Here is a 12,910-nt window from a genome sequence, read left to right on the forward strand (position 1 = left end):
TCTCGAAAGAGACATAAATGTTGAGTTTTTTGCTGCTTTAACCACCAAGCTGAGTGCCATCTAATTCCATTGTATTCTAGAGAAGGTGAACATCTCTACGTCCAGTATCTCCAACACTCAACACAATCTCTGTTGTATGGGAACATATTTTTTTAGGACAAAGGCTCGAGGTGGAATACCTGGTGTTGTGTTTCGCATGGTACTGTGCTGTTTCTTTTTTTAACATGCAAATGTGGATGCAGAGCCACAGATTAGTTTTGACTATTGTGGTGACGTTTTTGTGTCTTTTTCGAGATTTATGAGAATTTAATTTCGTCTCTGGTAGCTACAAAAGCCCGTCCCCTTTGTGTTTTTATGATGCAGTGGTGTTGTCAGTCTGAATACAGCCTTGCATGATTTAACAGAAACTGAATTTTAAAGATTATTTCTTTAGGCATTTTCATGCTTTATTAGATAGTGACAGAGAGAATGGCAGGAGGAGACAGAGGGGAAGACATGCAGCAAAGGGACCTGTGGCCAGATTCAAACCTGGGTCTGTTTTAGGCATGAAATAGTCTTTTCCTTTCATTTATATATATATGTATTTATACACATTAGCCATGTTTCCATTAAAGTTGAAGCAAATTTTGAAATGTCACATTAAATAAAATGCAAATTATGGATGTTTCCATCCAATGGTTTAAAGTGAATAAACAAAGCTGCATTAAGGTACTTTGGTCAAAAGATGGCTGTAAATTATTGCTGTAGGCTAATCCATCAGTAAACAGTAGAAGAAGAAGAGATAGAAAAAGAAAAAACAACAAAAAGAAGTTGCTAATTGGACAACTTTGGCCACCTCTCCAGAAAATGGGGAGAAGTCTTCAGGAATTGGATTTGACTGAGCAACTTTTAATTGCTCTTTCCTGTCAGCTCGTCTTCACCGGCAGACCAACAGCTGATCAGTCATGAGGGTTAAATGGTTGCTAAATCAGAACTAAATCAGAGATACCATTAAACATATTTACTATTTTTTGAAAAAGACAAAACCTCAATCAAGCGTAAAAACTTTTATGCACATTTTCAAAAGTTCAATCAAGCTTTTGTCAAATCTGCAAATCTTCTAAATGCGCTAAGAAATGTGTTAATGGAAACATGACTTGTGTCTCAACTTTCAACTCTGTGAAAAGTTTCCATGTGGACAAACGATCACATCATGAAAACTTGAAAAAAATCTGTGAAGTCATTTTGAATTGGGATTCATAATGTAGTTCAGTGTAAATTTTTCCTTTGAGGTCCAGTTGCTATACATACTGGAGTTCAACTGACAGGTCATGTCCTGCTCTGAAGAGGCTCCCTGTAGTGGTGTAAAACACGATTCAGAGTCACACTAAATGGTCATTTTGCTGTGCTACAGATTGTATTCAAAGGTAACGGTAAATGGAAAATGGCAAGAAATTCTGTGCTGCTGCATTTTATTCACCAAAATAAAGGTGTGACAGATTGTGATGGCTGAATCCCCCTCCAAGCCATTAAGAGCCACAGTATGTCTGGCTATCGTCTACAAACATGCACGCACAAATCCAAGCTCACCAGTGCGCAGCCACATCTGCACAGTTACACTCATACTGAAGTGTCCACACACACACACACACACACACACACACACACACACACACGCCTGGTTTCCTACATGTTTGGACACAGCCTGCGTGTGGATGGAGCCAGTGCTGGGTTAAGCTAATTACACAGCTGAACTATCGGCTGTGAGCCTCCGTTAGAGGGCTGGATCTGACATTCAGTAAATGCCAGCCAGTCACTGCACTATTAGCAGGGCTCGCTGTGTGTGTGTATATATGTATGTGTCAAAGTGTGTGTGAGTGTTAGCGGGCGCTGAGAGAGTGAGAGAGCAGCGGTTAGTGATGGCATCAGTTGAAAATGTCAGTCTGGGATCTGTTCGTTTGTACGCTCCACTTCGCAACCTGCTTATTTACGTGTTTGTGTGGACGAAGGCAGAGAGAGAGAAACAGTGTAAATGTTTGTGTCTGTCTAAAGTTTGTTTAGGTCGTCCATGTGCCTCCAAGGTCCTATCATCAGTGAAGCGTGCTGTATTGAACCGCAGCCACTCCCCACTGTGTCCTCTGTGTGCTTGGTTACGCTTGGATTGCACTCCTATTGGAGATGATTTAACACTTTAGAATTGATCCGCAAACAACACAATTCTGAAAAATAAGCCCCTCTTCTGCTTTCTGTCTCCTCCTGTGCACTTCTCACTCACTCTCTTTAAAAAAAAACAAAAAAAACATTGAAACCCCTCATGCATCTTCATCCCCTCCCTCTGTCTGTTTTTTCTTCTGTCTCTTTCCTCTGTTCTTTTTTCTCCTCCTTTGCAGGAAACTGGATGCCTTCATCTATGATGCTGCAGTGTTGAACTATATGGCCGGCAGAGATGAGGGATGTAAGCTGGTGACCATTGGCAGCGGGTAACCAAAGCTTTGATTCTTTAAAAAGACACTTGTCTCCACTTCATGGTCTGATCCCGCCATTCTCTGGTCCAAACCATTGTGTAAAGTTTGTCAAGGGTTTGTTTGTGGTTATAATGCACAAATACATGCAAGTACAAGCCACGTGGATTTTTGAAAATGCTTATTTATTGAGTTCTGTTCCATCACATATAAAGTAAAAGTTCAACATTTTGGGAAATATGCTTATTTGCTTTTTGCTGAGAGTTGAATGAGAACATTGACCATCCTCATGTCTGTACAGTAAGTATGAAGCTACCACCAGCAGCCGGCTAACTTAGCTTAGCACAAAGACTGAAAACAGGGGGAAACAGCTAGCCTGCCTCTGTCCAAAGGTAACAACATTTGTTTCCCAGCTCCTCTAAAGCTCACTAATTCACAGGTTGGAGAGTAAAAATAACAAAGCACGTTTATTGAGTGTGTTTTGGTGAACTGAACATATCAGTTTGCAATCGGTACGTTAACACGAGCCTCATTAACTCTCATGAGCGTTATTATGGATTGCACTGCAGTTCCGAACAAGTCCCGCCCTGCAGCAAGATGATTTGTCAGCGTGGTGCCTTACGTCCTCCATGTGGAAGTTTGAGTGTGTGAGCCTGAGACCCACCTTAGACCAGTACCTAATCAGTCCTGTCTCAGCTCGCCGGAATGACAAAAAGCGATAACATAGCGGTTGCTATGGAGACAACATTCCTAGACCCCTGGACAGCAGCAGACAGTCAACAGGTGTCAATGGGAGGGAGAGTCTTTGCTGCAGTGCTCAAGGGGAATTTTTACCAGACAGTCTTGGAAGAAACAGCAAACAGGACCATAGCATTCATAAGAAGTTGTTTATTAGCTACAATTAAACTTACATGAGACCTTGCATAATTATAAATTAACCCTAACCCTAAAGTTACTGTCACCCATTAGACGTTAGTGTTGCTAAATAACCAACCGATCAACAACCTTAACTTTATTCCCACCAATTCCCACCAATCCCACGGCCCTGGGTTTGATAGCCACTTGACTATCCATAATAACGCCTCGAGAGACGGTTAATGATGCTCTCACACTGTATGATATGGCACCCAAGGATTAACAGCACCTGGCATGGCGGTGTTGTGTTGAAGTCTGTACCCCTGTCGATATCTGTTTCCCTCTACCCAACCAGGAGTCAGGTGCTACGGTAAACATCACTTTCACAGTTGGGAAACCAGATTAGACAGGTGAACAGACTTTGACCTTAACTTTCTAAAGAAAGAAATCTCACAATTTTAGATAAGCCCAGTCTGTCTGAAAAAAACAAGTGTGAATGACAGCTTTATTGGTCAAAATTTGAAACAACTTATGGAGTGAAAACATTTGGAAAAATAGTGTTATCTAATTATTTTTTCTTGGGACAGTCAACACAAAATTCAAAATTTTGAGTGATGAACATGAACTACTTCCTTTTTATAGTGTGTGAATTAAACTGTGAGCCAGCTCTTGTGAAGTGTCAACTTGCATAACACAAATCATAATTTTCCAAAGGGTTATGTGCCAAACTTTTTATGGTTCGGAGCTGCTGCCCACAAACTCCAGGGAGTTTCTGGTCCCCAGACCACTGACTTCAGGTGTTAAATCCAAATATATGGATTGTGTTAAATCCAAATATATGATTTGACAAAAGTGGTTGAATACGAGACACACTGATTGTATATATAAGGGTTATGATTGTGTAAATAAATAAGAAAGATGAATGGGTTATACATTTTTAAAAATGCTGTCTTAAAACAACACTCACATGCCCATATGTACATTGTAAGTATTATTGGTCATTGTCAGTTGTTTCTGCTCTCCACACTGGCTGCAAAGAGATCCATTTTTAAAGCGACTGAACACTGAAATTGCTTTAAGAAGGGATCTCTTCAAGGCCAGTATGTACGGCAGGAATGATCAAAGGGGCCAGCAGTGTGTCAATGTACATATGGGGCAGCATTGTTATAAGATAGACCTGAGAGAAAAAAATGCAAACTGCGTGATTACGGGTCCAACCAAATGTTTTAGTGATTCTGATTGCATATCTGTGTCCTTAAACTTCCACTCCATGACATTTATATGCATCATTATGCATGAGGTATCTCCTTAAAGATATTTTTAATCACAGTGACACCATCTGGAGGAATAAAGGTGAGAGTATTTGTTTAAAGGTTAAAATATGTGTTCTCTGTGTGTGTGTGCGTGTGGACGTGCTTGTGTTCAGGTACATCTTTGCTACCACTGGTTACGGCATTGCTCTGCAGAAAGGCTCCTACTGGAAACGACAGGTGGATCTGGCAATCCTCGCCATCATCGGAGATGGTGAGAAACACACTCGCAAGGCGTTCTCGTACACATTCAAAGTGCATGACACTATCCATGAAGGCAAAAGGTTACATTGTTCCTTGCCAGCATTGTAAGCCATGCACACACACACACATACACACACGCTCATCTCTACTGCCTTGTCTGCTGACAGCACAAAGGGAAAGCAGTGAAGTATAAATAGTCCTTTGATGTTATTCTGGACACAAAAGGCTGCTCTAAACAGAGGGCAGAGTGTGTAAGTTATTCTAATATATTCCTTTCTGCAGCACCAGATCTGCGTGTGTGTGTGTGTGTGTGTAAGCATTACTCTGAATCTGAATCACCACATTCCTTTATTACAGTAGCTTCAGAAGTTCTTACATAAACAATTTCCAACTGCAAAACAGGGAGAAAGCGAGACAGCCTGAGCTTTTAGTGACAGATTCATTTACATTTTACATCGAAAGCATTTTGCTGATGCAAGTGTTCACACAGCCACTCACATTAAGTGCACTGAAGTTGATTAAATGAACATTGGTGTCACAATAATCCTCTCTAACCAAATCTTATCAGGGCTGCAGAGCAAACAGGCCGCACTCCATCATATTTCATGGCTGGATAATTTTTGAAAAACATCTGCTTCAGTGTTTTTGTTTTGCTTAGTATTATTCTCCCTTTTTAATAATCCCATCCAATCTTTTTTACACTTGTAGCGTTTCAACAGAGTCATCCAATGCAAATGAGGCTGTTTAAAAATCTGTATTGTCTTTGCACCATGTTATTAACTTCACTGTTGTGGTAAAAAAGTAGAGATAATAGTCATGAAGGGGAAAAGAGAGGTGAGAAGAGAGGAAATGGATAAAATAACTGCAAAGAGAGTGTGTCACAGAGGAAAAGTGAGAGGGTACAGATTGATGGAGAAAGTGGTGAAAGAGATAGAAATACAGAGGCCGGAAAGAGGTCAAAGAGAGGACGAGGCAGGGTACGAGAGGAAGACAAGGAAAGACTGTGTGTCAGGTAGAGAGAGAGAGATGGGGAGTGAGAGGAGGGCAGGTCCTTGATAGATGACAGTGACTCTGTGTCTTGGCAGATGCTACTTGATCAGATAGACACAATGTGGGTGGAGAGCATATGGCTTTTCACGGACAGAGAGAAGACACAGGGAAGATGTGTTCAGGGTAGAGTGGAGGAAGGTGAAGAACAAACAGACAGACAGAGACAAAACAGTCTGTCTGGAAACACATGGATGGCAACATAGAAATAGAGTAAGAGTAGAATGGACACTGTTGCCATTGTTTTTTGACTAGTTCAAAATGAAAAGAGGCAACCTCTGGGAGGAGCAGTGAGCCCAATCCAACCTCCTTTCTTTGTTATAGACAGCAGGGGATGACACCATTGGCTGCAAAAAGAAGTTAGTTTGCATGAAAGTCAATAGAAATACGATCCTACTTCTCACTTGATTTATTACCTCAGTAAACCTTCTCATAATGATTTTATGGTCTCAATCACTAGTCTCAAGTCTTTTCAATACAGCATGATGTTCATTTTGTGAATGATGGTCTAATTATAGTAAAACAGATGATAAAGCATTGTAGACTTTAGGGTGTGGTTACCTAATGATTGTCAAGTCACGACCACAGTTTACTGTTTTCACCTTAGAACTTTCACCCTTTCAAAGTGTGCTATCACTTCATCAAGTGTGAAGTTTCTTTGTTCGTTTGTTCGCCTAAAAATGTCTCGTTCACTGTTCTGTTGGACTAAAAGACACTCTCAGGAGTCTGCTGTTCATTTAGAAGAATGATTGTCCTTGCTAACAAAGCTAGCGCTAGCATTAGCTGATGACGTTGGATAATTCCAACCTTCGATTTGTTCTGCTCATAGACTGTATATAAATAATTGACGTAGTCACCGTGACGTCATCCATTGGTTTTTTGGACTTCCCATTTGAGGCGTTGAGTTCAGCTTTACACTCGTCGCCATCTTGTGTCGCCATCTTGTGTCGCCATCTTGTTTTCGGAAACGGGGAGCAGACCATATTTGGACTGTGGAGGAGGAGAGGGATCTGATCACTGACTACAGCCTCTCTACACCTCAACCTGACTGAGAGAAGCTGCTGCTAATTCATGTTAGCATTAAGTGGAGAATTAACTGGAAAAAACAATATGTACGTTACTTACCTATAAAAATGAACAGTGACTCCTTGGAGTGTCTGTTAGTCCAACCAAACGCTGAACAAGACATTTTTAATGAACAATATGTTTAAATTAAATGTAATTAAGTGAAAACACAGTTTGAAAGGGTCAAAGCTGGAACCGGGAAACATCCTTTTTTTTTTTACTTTATTGTCACGTTGCTGTGGATACGCTTTGTTCTGCTTCTCTTCTGATGACAGCTGGGTTTGTTAGTGACCTGTCAATCAAAGGTAGCCACGCCCCAAATCATCAGTTCTTTATCTTCTATTTTCTTCTAAATGGGGCCATTGTTTACACGATTATAATCATCTTGTCATGAAGAAGATTTTTTACTAGCTATAGAGACCATAACGTTGTCCTGAAAATAACTTCTGAGGTAATAAATCAAGTGAGAAGTTTTCTCATTTTGTATTGAAATGGATGGACCCAAATGCTTCTGCAACCTTCATCAGCGCCCCCTGCTGGAATTTTCCGTAGAATGCAGCTTAAGGCACTTCCTGTTTTGCCTCCCTGCTCAGACCTGGAGGTTGCTGCCTGGTTCTGTTCATGTACTGGTTGCAAAATCCAACATTGACCATAAACCAAGACGGTGACGGCCAAAAGAATGAACTTGAAGCTTCTAAGTAGCAGTCCACAAACCAATGTAATGACAACAGTTTATTTTAAAAATGTCCGCCACTCCAACTATCTAGCACTGTAGATTTGTATAAAAATGTGTGCTCTACTGATTCTATTTCTGTCTGGCATAGACATGTATAAGCCAACTGCAGGTCACACTTTTTCTTTAAGGGTTAAATTCAAGAGTTATGACATTTACATATGATGGGAATACAGTAGTTTTTTCTGAAGTTCCTGTATGTATGGAATTGTTTAATCCTAATGTTCAGTTGGCACAATCCTGATCAAATGTACCCATCTTTGAGCGACTGCAATAATTCAAAGTCATAGGTTTTGACAACGTAGCAAGATTGTAATCTGTCAGACCTAAATATCCTCCAGTCTGGAACTGTTTGTTCTCAGCCATTTATGAGGTACAGGTTCTTCAAAGTGCAGATAAGCATTCTGAAGAAAAGTACATTTAGCCAATGGATTTCGTGTTTGTGATTCATAATAATGTAATGGGCATGACAGAACTGCAAAAAAGTTTTCTTACTGCACTTAAAATATATGTTTTCTTTTTCTTTTTTCCCAGTCTCGGATGCTTCAAGCTCAAACATTTTTTTAAAAGCCCTGAAAGTGTGGATTAGACTTGTAGAGACTTGTGTTCCTGTGTTCCAACTGACTGGACACCAGACTATTGCTTGAGCCGTCTGACTGCTGAAGAGAGAACAAAATTTGAATTTCAGCAACAGTTCCCCCCTCAGGAGTCAGAGAAACGGTGCAGACAGTCGCAGCTTCCCGAAGCTTTTCCCTTGAATGCACTCGGTTTTTTTAAAAAGTGACCTGTTGATACCTAAAGACCTCATTTATCTTTATTCTCTTGTGTGGACAATTACAAGCATGTCATATTAAAAAGATCTATTAGTGTATTTGTGAATCTAACAGGATCAACTCTCCTCAATCGTCCAAAAGGTTTAATTATGTTTTAGCAAGTCTGCACCCTTAAGACATCTAGCTGAACACCACCATGATATTTGTCTTTCCCCACTAGCAGCCTTAGTTATCCAGCCCTGAATGACACAGATTGGATTAGCCACGCGCCAAATGTCACAGAGGAAGCCAGCGAGGGAGGGGGCACTGAGGGAAGGGAGCAGAGTGAGGGATGAGAAAAGATAAGGTCTTTGTTGCTTTCTACCTTTCTTTCATTAACACTAAAGAAACAATCTCTTTGCCCTATCAGGCAACATGGAGGGGACTGGAAGCCCAGTGGCTGGTGATGCCCAAAGAAATGTATTTTAAACAACACCAATCTCCCAGTTAGTTAAAAACAACTAAAATACAATTTAGAATACCATGTAATACTTCACACCTGCTTTCAAATGAAAAAGGAATTATAATATATATATTTATATATTACCAATAATTTATTTAAGCCAAATTACATTTCACAGCTGTTTGTTTTCACGTACATGCATGATAACTTCAGTAGTAATTTAAAGTGTTAATCTATGTCTCTCTGTGGTAACATGGTATAATCCCCTGAACCCCACAACCCACTAGCACCTTCGAAAGACATGTTTTATTACAAAAAAATGACAAAATTACACCATTTATCATTGCCAGAAACACTTCAGGAAAAATAACCAAATCTAGACTTAAAATAGTGATTTGCTATCAAAATCACTTTATTCTACATGTCTAATTTAACATTTTTCTAACCCAGTCACCTGACAAAAATAAGTAAAACTGCAGGCAGTAAGTAGAGAGTTAGGTTAGAGGTTAAAAATGGAAATAGTTCAGTATGGGTAGTATGTGGAGCCCCATTTTCTTCCAGTATTGCTAACACATCACATCATAAAAATTATGTATATAAAGATTCAATTTTTTATACATATTTTTTATACATATTTTAAAATATATATTTGAGCTGCATCTAGGCATAGTTGTACTGTTTCAATGGAGGTTCAGGACTTAAAAATGAATCCACTGTGATAGCAGCAAAAAAATGCCCTTAAACTGCCCAGAGTGCAGAGGGTTAAACTCATATCTACCCTCAGAATCCATTGGTTGAGGATTTTCAGAACTCAGTGAGCCATTTAGTGAAGGATTTGAGCCTATCTATGTTCTTTTGCTTTTCAGGTGAAATGGAGGAACTAGAAGCCCAGTGGCTGACAGGAATCTGCCACAACGAGAAGAACGAGGTGATGTCCAGCCAGCTGGATGTGGACAACATGGCCGGGGTCTTCTACATGCTGGCCACAGCCATGGGACTCTCCCTCATCACCTTTGTCTCCGAGCATCTCTTCTACTGGAGGCTCAGATACTGCTTCACTGGGGTCTGCACCGGCAAGCCTGGTCTTCTTTTCTCCATCAGTCGGGTAAGGACTGCTCTGTTTCTAAGAGGTGTATGTTAACATGTACAGGCTTGTTCCACAAGCATTCTTTTGGGTGAATGGAAGAACTAAAACTTGCTATAGCTTTCACAAAAAACAAGGAAGACTTAAAACAACAGTCTTAAAGAGACAGCCCAAAATCAGAAGTGGTGGAGATATCAGCTGCCGTCTTTAGAATATAATGGAACAAGAGCACACTTGCTCAAAGAAAAAAACATTTGAAACACTCAACAATGGAGGTGGGAATCAGCAGAGGCCCTATGATACGATTTTATCCCCATACTTGAGTCACGATACGATATTATTGCAATTTTAAGCATTTTGCGATATGATGAGTATTGCGATTTAACTATTAACCTGCATTTTGTGTCCGCAAAATGAATATCAATCAATAATTGTATTTTCAAATAAGTGAAAAATTCTCAGTCTATTCATCTCACTTCAGTCCTTTTATTTCTCCACAATGAGAGTCAAACCCACAGACTGACCAACAAAGTATTCAGTCAAACTGAACTGAACTGATGTCAAACATGTATGAACGACAACAACTGCAGCATTTTTTATCAAACTTTCCTCAACTTTAAGCTTCACTGCTCTGAATTTTTGAGATTGAAGCATTAAAAAAAGCCTAACTTTGCATTGTTATTTCGACAACTTCTTCAGTATTTTCCGAAAAACTGCAAAAATACAAACACTAAATAAACACTAAATATCTATACTTGGTGGCCATGAATCGATATAATATCTCCATGCAAAATATCGCGATACTATGCTGTATCGATTTTTTCCCCCATCTCTGCTCAACAGCAATATCTCTTTCCAGAAACCATGACCCGATTAGTCATGATAATCCACAGACCTTGTTGTGAGCAGTTTCATGTAGGAACTATTTTCTTTCAAGGATAGTTCCTACATGAAACTGCTCACATCAAGGTCTGTCAAGTGCCATTTAGTTTCCTTATATTGGGGAGAAGGCAGACATCTCTACAGACGTTATCTCCAACTCACACCAAAACAATCTAGACTGAGAAATAGCACTACAGGTAAGAGGAAAAATGTGTGTTTTTGATTTTAGGATAAAGTGTCCCATTAAATTTGGCTCAATAGTCAGCCGTTTAATGTATTCACTGGTGAGTTGGTGGCTGTGTGAATATCTGGCCCGGAGTGGTGAGACTGGTCGCGTTCAAGGCTATACGGTGCAACGAAGCACTGCCACTATACTCGGGGTTAATGCTGCATTATTGGGGTCAGACAGGCCTATCTTAGTTCTGTTTTCTATCAGCAGCATAAGGGAGCAGAGCAACACACACACATGCAGAGAAAGAGAGCTGCTGCTAAACTAAGAAACCAAGTGAAACAAGGGGGGAGGAGGGGAGGCAGCACAAAGGAGGATGGGGAAGGAGACGGGAGGGGGGATCACGAGGCAGCCCTGGATATCGACGAAAATAGATCCTAATTGCAGCATGTTTTTGGGTGAAATCACGGCAGCCCACGCTAAATCAATCTATTCTCTCTCATTCTGTTGAAAGGTCAGCATTCTCCCTTGTTGTGTGTGAGAACAGAAGACATGGACGTGAATCCCTAAAAGCACTGCAGTGTCTCTGCACTGTTACGGAGGCAGTGCGACTCTGTTTTCAAAGTTAACAGAGGGGGGTAGCGAGGAGACTGAAACTTTTAGAGAAGATAAAGTGAGGTTCTTGAAAAAGACGTTATTTCAAAGCCATTCTCAAGAGTGATTTAGGGCGAAAGACGTCCTTAATGGCCTAACTTGTGTTGATAAGCTCCACAAAATGTCTGCTGAACCAAAAAGCACTTTGAATTTGTTAACGTGATAAATGCTTTTTAAGGATGTATTTGTGAGCTGGCAAATGGCCTCAGTTAGGAAAATTGCCTTTGTTCTTTGAACTGTAAAATGAGAGCTCTATGACATTACTGTTAGGCATTATATTAGTCCATATAAAAAGACTGGCTTTATTAACCTCTTTCACAGCTGTAGTGATGTTAATTTCTCCTTTTTACTGTTGTTTTCTCTCAAAAAATGTCACCCCTGAAGCGCCTCTAAGCGAGGCTTGGGGCATAGGGTTTTATGAGAGATATTATAACCATTTTCTCATATTTTCAGGTCATTGTTGATTCAGGTTATTATTTTTGGATGAATTCTACGAACTGTGGGACACTGGCGCTTTTTTGCAAACTGTTAAATTGATGGGGTTGCAGAAAGACGTGTCCCATTGCATTGCAGCACATTTTGTCCCGTGTCCTCTTTAGATAATATATGCCAAAACTAAGTGAAATCCCATCTTCTCTGAGAGGTTCAGTGCGATTTTGTTCATAAACTGAACAAAGTGAAAGAAAGTCTAATGTAATATGGTGCTACAAGTTTGTGTTAATGGTGATAAAAGAGTGTTGGGGTAATGTGGTGTGATTTGCTGACTCACTACCAATTTAAAGAGGAGCTAATGTATTTTTCAACATGGATCCTATTTTCCCATGTTTTTGTGTCTAAGTGACTAATGGGGACAACAATTTTTTAAATTGGTCCAGTATCGAACGAGATACTTGGCTGCAAGGGCAATTGTGCAGCTTCAGTGTGTAGTTGCATCCACTAAAAGTGCCACTGACTGAAGGCTCCGATTGTATCATTACTATCTGACAACATTACGTTACGGAATCTAAGGTGAAGGAGGAGAGGAGCCGTCTCTTTCTGAAATCTCGTGAGAGGTGACGTGTTGCCAGAAGACAGCTATATGAGAGTGAGAGCTGTAAGTGCTCCAAAGTACAGAAAGTGCAGCTGTTATCAAAGTCATGGCTGAATATTTTGGTGAGATGACCATTATCAGTATACGGGCAGACTGAGTTGATGAGGAGAGAGAGAGATGGGCAACTGTCAGAGGAGGGTGAACCAGCTGCTTCAAGGTCA

The 12,910-nt window shown here is 40.2% G+C and overlaps 1 protein-coding gene across 1 annotated transcript in view; it reads left to right on the forward strand.

The window, feature by feature from the left end:
• The window catches only part of grin2aa (glutamate receptor, ionotropic, N-methyl D-aspartate 2A, a), a 206,997-nt gene that overhangs the window by 188,471 nt on the left and 5,616 nt on the right, over nucleotides 1-12,910 (forward strand). Inside the window, exons 12-14 of the mRNA XM_059348942.1 lie at nucleotides 2,370-2,459; nucleotides 4,723-4,820; nucleotides 9,737-9,975. Coding sequence (XP_059204925.1) covers nucleotides 2,370-2,459; nucleotides 4,723-4,820; nucleotides 9,737-9,975 — 427 coding nt within the window. The remainder of the gene's footprint in view (nucleotides 1-2,369; nucleotides 2,460-4,722; nucleotides 4,821-9,736; nucleotides 9,976-12,910) is intronic.

Source organism: Centropristis striata, chromosome 13, assembly GCF_030273125.1.
Source record: "Centropristis striata isolate RG_2023a ecotype Rhode Island chromosome 13, C.striata_1.0, whole genome shotgun sequence".
Classification (NCBI taxonomy): Eukaryota; Metazoa; Chordata; class Actinopteri; order Perciformes; family Serranidae; genus Centropristis; species Centropristis striata.